The 9020-nt window shown below is 39.6% G+C and overlaps 1 protein-coding gene across 1 annotated transcript in view; it reads right to left on the minus strand.

Annotated features, from left to right (window-relative positions):
• Window positions 1-9020, minus strand: part of ME2 (malic enzyme 2) — a 32733-nt gene that overhangs the window by 13902 nt on the left and 9811 nt on the right. The window contains exon 3 of the mRNA XM_009273819.2: window positions 324-457. Coding sequence (XP_009272094.1) covers window positions 324-457 — 134 coding nt within the window. The remainder of the gene's footprint in view (window positions 1-323; window positions 458-9020) is intronic.

A 9020-nucleotide genomic window follows, 5' to 3' on the forward strand; every position in this document is an offset into this window, starting at 1 on the left:
CAAATCTTACATATTACAGAAATACATATTACAGCAAGGTTTGCAGCTTTGTTACTGGCTAATTTGTGCACACTCTTTTTCGTTACCTTATGACTATGGAATACAAGGAAAAAAGCTCCCCAACCTCATTTAGCCGCATGATGAATGCATGCTTGATGAAAGCATGCTTGGTGAAAGCAGTTTTCTGTGCAAAAGTGAAAATAGCCTCCAACAACTGAAAAACCCAGTGGAGGCATAGAAACCTTGTTTGGTTATCCCCATGAAATATTTTACAGTAATTTCCATTTACTTGCATGACAAAACAAGGCCAGAGGAGTGCTTACTTTTCCAAGGGGTCAGTCATTTTTGCCAAATTCTTATGAAAGCGTAAGGCTTGAATGTCTTGTGTCTCTATTTTAGGAGGTAGAAGTCCTTGCAACCCAAGCATCTGTCGTTCATGTAATGTAAAGGCCATACCCTGAAAACAAGAGAGGTGAGAAATAATTAGCAGTTCTTCCTCTGGCATTTCTATTTATAATGTCTTTTTGCCATTTCAGACTATCCACTGCATCCTTTTCTCATGGCAGGTGCCACAGAAGGCATACAGTTGGATATAGTTGCCTCTGCTGGGGTTCTCCTCATCCTTTGTGGGTATCCCTTTTGACCACAGCTTTTCCACATCTCCGAGGCCTCATGCCCTTTGCCAGATTTCATTTTCCTCTGTGAAACTGGGGAACAGCTAAGAGATCCCACTGCAGACAGGCTAAGGTTTAAAATAACAGCTGCTTCTTGAATTGTTTCATAGGAACATAAGGTTGACATGTGGGTCACCCAGTCTGGTCCCCACAATCACAGACAGGAATATTCAGTCCAGAGAGCTTTCTCTGAATTGCTCCATTTGCTGCTTTTTTCTACATGCTTTCGGGAATCCAGCCAGATCCCAAAGTTACTGAATTGCCCTAATGCTTCTATTGAGATCGCAATTCAACCCAAATCCTTCATTTTTACTTGGGCTAGAACTAATCTATTCGTCTTCAACTGTACTTGTCTACTACCAAAAAGCCTCATTTATAACAAGTTAAGTTTCAGAAGAGTTAAACCACAAAAATATCCTGGCATTTACATTCTTCTCTGTTTCAAGGTGGATGAAGAGTTTAATTCATTGTTAGTTAAATACTAATTTGAATTATTTAACAATAACTCAATAAAACTGGCTTTTCACTTAGTACATGTAACAGCCTGCTGTGAGCTACCTGCTAGTGGAGACATCTTCACGGGGCAGTTAACTCGAGGTGTAATGTTGCAAAACATTAACTGATCCAAGCCCAGACTCACAGCCAACCTGGCTCAAAGTGCTGACCCCATTTCCGACAACTGACCCCACGTTAAATTTGCCACTTCCAAAAGAACAATGATAAACTCTCCTTATTTCAGTTTATCCAACCGGGTCAGTTCAGTCAATGATTAAAGCAATACTTGTGAACGCAGGAGCTGAAAACCCAGGAAAGCCTTTGCTGTGCATCAATCCGTGAGCAAAAGCAGAATCTGAAAGGGAAAGGTCTGCTAGTTGCAATGTTTTGAAAGAGATGGAAACAAGAAACATCAGTTCTGCTCACAAACACCACTTCCTTTGTTTACTAAGGCAGCTAGATCAAAAAACAAGAGCTCGTTTTCCCAAATTTCCCCATGCTGGAAACAGATTCTTACTGCCAAGTTAAAAAAAAAGGTTTAAAAAAAAGCTTTATAAGGTTTGTTTTATGCCTTGTAATTACACTCCAAATTCCTCCTGCAATCAGAAAAATCACAAGAAAAATATGAGTATTTCCCCACTTTAGAATAAAAGACAAATTCAGATTAGTATATAGTTTCACCTCTGCTTATGTTTGAATAGACTTTCACAGGTATTTGTAGAAAGCATGCCCATTAACAAAAAATGCCTAATTTAGAGTCTATACTTAGTGTAATTCAGCACATTTGAATGGTTTATAACCAATATAACTACTCCTTAGGTAAAAACGTAATTAAAATAATTAATATTTTTGCATATTTTTTCTCTTTGCTTATTTAAATCACATTTAATATCAGTTGTTTTGACTACACCAATTTAAGCAGTCCACCTGCTTTTCTGTACTAATTCTATACTATGTTCTAAAGTAATAAAATATTTGATGAGTTAGAAAGCAAGAAAAAAATGCAACAAAACCAAAAAACTTCAGTGCTTTGCAAAAAACACCTGCAAATACCTTCTTGCAAAAAACCTGTAAGTATTTAACCCTAAACTAGGTCAATGCTTTGTATTTCTGACAACCTTCCACGTAATAGATTTGACATTAAATACTGAACTCAATTTATCCTTTTTCTACTAGCCGCGAGTCATTCACAAACCATCTTTTTCTTTCCTCATGTAATTGTTATTCTCAAGTATTCTTCCAATATTGTCTGTAAATAAATTTCAGATGTATTCCTGAATTTTTACCCTTGCTGCTGGTCTTTCGCTGGGTGTAACAGTCACTTTAGCCACATGGTAATTTTTCTGAAAACAGGTTTGAATAATCCAAAACTTCTACTGGGAACACAACCACGTAAGCAGCACCGGCATGAGAAAGAGAAACATGAGGAACACACACTGAATGCCGTATTTTTTTTTTTCCTATATCGCAAAGGATCTACTTTAGTTTCCCTTCCGCATACTTCACAAGAAATATTGAAAGATTCTCTGGGAATGTAAACGCATCTGCCAAAGTTGCACGGAAGCGAACCATGCAAACACGCATCTCGGCTATCTTCCCCTTTTCCTTAAGTACCCCCTAATTTGTCACCATCAGCAGTTTATGTCTTTTTAAACCAGGCATTTCTCAACATAAACTGTACTTGCAGCGCAAGTGATTTAGGATACAAAGCTGAGTACAGCTGGGAAACATCCCTAATATTTTGACTCTTACTTTAGGCACTACAAAACCAAAAATGATGCCAAAAGATTTACAATGTTAAGAAGAAACAAAAAAAAAGCTTAGTCTCTTTTCAGAAGATACATAAACGCTGGTCAGTAAAGCCACTAATGTCACTAGTTTAAGGTGTGTCAAAGGCCAGAATCCCTTCAGTGGTACCACACCGGCTACACTGACATTTCACTCTAAACTAGCTGAAATATCTCACTAGCAAAACCTACGTTCTCCCCATCAAAAACTCTCAAGTCCCTTAAAAATAAAGTCTACCTAATTTCTAATTTCCACTATCAGCATGACACTGGGACATGGCTTTTCTTTAATTTCCCTGTACAGTGAAACCAGTGACCTTACGCTACCTGGGTCCTTAATAATATCAAATGAGCCCTGAGGTTAGTACTAAGCAGAACAGCTACCCATCTTTATTCAGTTTATTCACATTTTTTCCAGTCTCTAGGCAACCCGGTTTTTCAGTGTATCTGGAGTTACAGTAACATTAAACACAGTGAATTCTTTAAGTGGTACTAAGTACTTCCAGCTGTTTATTTATGTGGCAATTAGATCTTACCACATTAAAAAAATGCTTTAATTTTTGCCCAGGCCTAACTCAGGAACCTGAATGCCATCAGCCTCCATATAGAAATTTAACCCTCGCTCCGACTAGAACAGAACAAGTTTAGTCCAGAGCAGCACTATAAAAAACCCAGAGCCTTTCCAACACTTGCTGCATTCCCATTCATTATCTTTGTCCATGACCGTCAGCTGCCTCTTGTTTTGGATTTGGGATTGCGGCTTGTTCCCCATACAGTACCTCGCTGGACAGAGATTTTCCTTAAACCAGTGTGCCTAGGAGCTGCAGTATTACAAATTTCCTAGCCTTTTCCCCCCATTTTATAAACCCCAGTACAGTTTGACAGAACCAGCGATCCGTTCCCAGTGAATCAGGAGGCACTCAGCAATTTGCAGCACTGGGACTGATGTTCTCAAAGGCACTTAAGATCCCAGCACCTACTTAAGGGCCAGATTCCCTCTGGTTTCCGCTGGGGTTAAATGCCTAAATACTGTAATGATTTGGGCTTAAGTCACAGGGATCACTTTTTGGTTTCCTTCGACCCACAGTGTTAGGTGTCCTTTCTCTGAGTGTTATCCACTGACTTTCACTTAGATTAGTTTCCTTAATCCTCCTTACAGCTCAGAAAAAACAGGTGTCCTTTATAAGACAGTACAGACAAAGCAGGGAGCGCACCTAGGAGAAAACCCAGCACGCTTCAAAGACCACAAATGAATGAATTAATACACACGGACAATAAAGAATAGAAAGAAATTTAGTAAAAATCAAGGTCCTGGGGGGGGGGGGGGGGGGGGTAGGCAAGTAAAATGGACAGTTTTTTAGTTAAGACAAGTTCACATCGATTCACCATTCACCATTAAAATGAAGTGCTGACAGTTTTTTAGTTAAGACAAGTTCACATCGATTCACCACGTGCTGTGCCTTTAATCCACAAACTATCTGGCACTGGGACCTCATGTTAGCCCTAACAACTGGGCTCTATTACACAAAGCGAGTGGTGCTATAAATACCAGCAAATAAAAATTCTAGTTGCCTACTTTGCATGTAAGTGAACAGGAGACCTGAATCCTGCAAGCATGATTTTATAGCACAACTGAGTAAGTAATATTGAGAGGTTTCTAAGCAGACAAGTACTAGTGGTGATAATTTTTTCCCCCATCTGCAAAGTCTTGCAGGCATATTTTACCTGATACCATAAATACTCTCAAGCATTCTGAAAACCTGTACAGTTTATAACATATAACCCATTCAAAGCCCCTGATAAAGATGTAAATGCAGAATATATCCAAACATGCCACTGTCTGGAAAATGAGCTAGCCTACTTCACAGGGAAGATTTAATCAAATGGTTTTCACTTAACTTGTAGTCATTGTTATAACACATTCAGCAGTATATCAAAGGCTTTGAAGTAGCATCATAAATGTTTTTAAAATAAAGTAGATTTTATATTGGATTGTGGGCTGCTTCTCTTAACTCTGCCTCCTTTTCCTAAACCACAAAGTTCACTATTGCACAACGTCTCCACTGCAAATTAATAAAGTTCATTCATATGAATCAAAGGTGCATTTGCTATCTCAACCATAGATTCAAAGTTTCTCTGTGCTTATGAGAACAGTGTAGAATATGGAAATCTCCTTTGATTTCTTTCCTCCTTCATTTTTTAAACTCAATTTCATATCTTTATTCTTCCAGAAACAGCATAGTATACATATACTGGAGGGTATGGCTGACGCAGCACAGCAATCTACTCCCCACTGAACTGTGAAACGACCCAGACCTCCCCCAGGTTATTAAGCCTTTGAAGACCTTAGTCTCTCTACAGGCAAAGATGCCACCAGTTCTTGTACCGCCTCTGTATGTGTGGAACCAGACGTAAATCACTTTGGCTGCTGAACCAGACTTAGCTAACCCACAGTAGCTCTCATTTACTAATGATGTGTCTTCAACTAAAAGCATTCCCCTGCAGAAAATGGGAAAAAGTCAAAACAGAAAGCCGTTACACACCAGCAAGAAAGTCATCCAGCCTCTCTAGGGTTTGTTTCCAAGAACCAACAGTTATGGTAAAGCTGTACTTTGCAAATCATGAGCATGATGGGCCGAAATGCTTCATCTACACCGTATAGCATCACTGAACACCTCAGAGACATTTCATTAAACTGCTATTTTTCTAACTGAGCAGATGCCATTGCTTTTGTTCTCCTTTAATGGCATTAAGCCTACAATAAAAAAAAGAAATCGAAAAAAAATTAAAAAACAAGACAGCTTGCTTCCTTCCTTCCTCCACCCACCGTCTCAGCAGCTCACGAGTCCTGAGCAGGACAGCTGATCTAAGTTAAATGAGGTGCAATACTACCTGCCACCTTTGGCACTTACAGCACCTTTTCAGACAGATGATAAAAGCTGTTTACAGATTAAACGGTTCCATCTTTCCACATTTAATTCCTTTTAAAAAAGCATGCAGATCTCAAGGAAGTTGGGAAAAGCTGCAGCTGCATGGCCGTGCAACCTCCATCCAACGATCCCTCCATCTCCAAACCAGTTGGGCAGGACACAAAACTTGTGGTGGGACTTTTGGGCTGGGCGTGCGCATGCGCAAGGAAACGAGCAGTTTCTATCAGTTTCCTGCCTTCTAGGTTCCTTCCTCGCAACTGATCAGAAACTGCTGGTAGTATTTCAAGCACTGCATTTCTTAGCGACATGACAATTACCATCTGCAGTACATCTCCACATCCTGTTTATCCTGGTTTCCCCAGGAAGGCAGACGGGCATTGCGTAGTCTACAGCCTGGCCGCTCAAGCCAACTGACACAGTCTAAAAAAGTATTAAAATAAAAGAATCAAATGTGTCAAAAAATAGCATGGTGAGAAAGGGCAGGGGAAAGGGAGCATCTGCTTTTAGATCTTCAAGTTCATACAATCTTTCTTCACATTCTCTTGTCCTATCCTATTTATTTTGTCCAACTAGCTTTAACTTTGGGTTGGGGTTTGTTTGTTTGTCTTTTATTCTGAATTGGAAACATACTGTTTGGATATTTGCCAGAAGTCAGTGAGGCCAGGTACATCTTTGTTAAGAGAACTGGTTCTTTAAACAAAGGTAATCAAGCAGAGTTTCTGGAAGTATTCAGTAAGGCATAGATGAAAATAAATTGGGCTGAAAAAGCCGGCAATGAATAAAGACGATTAATGGTCTAGCTAAATACAACGTATGAGAAGATGACCACCCATATGGAAGATAGTCACTGGGACAGTTCCTCAGGAATCGGTCTGGGATTAAACTGCCACTTGTGACATCGTCAGTGAATTCTTTTTTAAAATTTATCATGTATTCCCACGTACATGTGCCCAGGCATATACAGACATACAAATATGTGCGCGTGCATGTGTGTGTTTAATGCAATGTCCTAAAGATAGTTGCTGAAGCTAAAAAATTGAGAGGCATTGTCAGTACAGGAGAACGATATTAAAGAGTGAAATAACCAAACAATATCGAGGAACAGAGTAATAGAAAAAGGGGTAATGGAATCAACTGTACAAAATACAGTCATGCACTTTGAGAGTAACAAGAAGAATTGATGCCACAAGGTAGAAAAATCGCCACCTAAAATACAGAAAGTGTCACAAGTTATTGAGAGTCACAAATTTGCTGCAAGCACACAGAAAGCAAACATATGAATAATGTCACAGGTCACCTATTTCCAGTGAAGATAAAGACACACTGATGCCACTCTACATGGCAGAATGGACATCGCCACGGTCAGGGATCATCTACTCATGCATCACCTGTTCTGTGCTGGAAGAAGAAATCCTGGCCCTTGAGTGAGAATCCAAAGCATTACCACAATATAAATAACAATTTAATTGCCAGTACTAAACAAACGAGATTGTCCTAACAGCATTCTAAGCGCCCAACAAGCTTAAAATGCTGCCCTGGCACAGCAGGGATCTCCAGCAGAATAAAAGGTCCTGAAGCCAATTAACTGTAATTTGAATCCCTGTCACAGAGCAGAAATCAAACATCATGGAAGATCATAAATATACATGGATGCCAGCAATGCAGTTACAGTATGTTCTGCAATTGTTTGGCTACAACAGCAAGGGCATTACTGATATAGCTCGTGACCTCTTCTGAGCCGCCCTGACAATAAACACTTGAAAGCTGGCCTTCAAACATAAAAACCCAAACCAGTTGATGTAGGTGTAGTATGTACCTGCAAGAGACAGGTAAGGATGGGAAAGAAAAGAAAGAAAAACTAACGGTAAGAGAAAAACCTACTCCAATGGCAAAGAACAGGAGCAGATTAATTTGCACAAGGGGAAGGGGTGGTTTTCTGTTAGTGATGCTGCCATCTTGCAGTTCTTATTTTAGGGCCCACGTATATTAAAAGGAGACCAAATGTTCTGTAGAGTTGATAGGGACTGTAAAAACTAAACATAAGCAACTAAAACCCGAGTCATAAAATGATGATCTCAACAAGCTGCCAGCAAGAGATAGAGCCCTTTATCTGTGCCTGTATGTATGAGATATATATATGCACATGAGGCACTGTGGGCAAGAAAAGCACAAAGGGTAAAGTACTTTCCATATTTAGTCAATCATTTATTTCTCTGCTGAATTTCCAAAATACATTTCTATACAGACACTGCATCCAGTATCAAGCAGTATCACTTAACTAGCTTACAGATCCATTCAAACAAGTGTCAGCCTTCACGACAGACTGATACAACAGAGCCGAACAAATGTGGAAAGTTTTTTTCCCCTCTCACGAGTATCATTTCTTGGGAGACAATAAAAAAATTAAAAAAACAACTGCTATTAATAAGTAGCTCTCTGTTCTTCCCACCTCCTCAAAAAAACCCATTAAAAATACTGCATTGTGCTCAGTCCACCAGAGAATTACAGGCTTAAAAAAAAACAACTGGAAAGATATCACCACTAGAAAAAACAGTAAAAATGACCTATTGTTTTTGTTTCTGAATACTGTTGCATAATCAGCACTTGGAAAAGCTTACAGGGCTTGAAATAATTTCCACCGGCACGTCAAAGTGTTTATAGCTCAGAAAAGTCTCGAGATAATCTGATCTTGACAAATCACACCAATCTATTCTTTTCTCCTTCCCCAACATGGCAATCCCAATTTTATTTTTGCAGTCAGCCAGTCTCTAACTTCTACAGCTCTCTCTATATGCGCAGCCTGCATTCATGCCATATCAAGGCATCTCACACTACACTATACTGTGCAAGAAACAGTAAGAAACATGACCACAGGTCTACATTTTGTTGTCTTCCTTTCTTTTCAGGGCACTCAGGAATCACTTTTGCCAAAAGAAACACGAGCAATTCTCCCTGTAGTTATGGGGTGGACACAAGGAGATGCCGCTTGCGGTTCCTAGCTTGATATCCTCCCCAGATATTTTAAGCCCACTGGCCAACTTCTAATTCTGGGGAAAAGGGAAAAGGGAAAAGGGAAAAGGGAAAAGAGGGAAAAAGGGAAAAAGGGAAAAAGGGAAAAAGGGAAAAAGGGAAAA

Source organism: Aptenodytes forsteri, unplaced genomic scaffold, assembly GCF_000699145.1.
Source record: "Aptenodytes forsteri isolate BGI_AS27 unplaced genomic scaffold, ASM69914v1 Scaffold31, whole genome shotgun sequence".
Lineage (NCBI taxonomy): Eukaryota > Metazoa > Chordata > Aves > Sphenisciformes > Spheniscidae > Aptenodytes > Aptenodytes forsteri.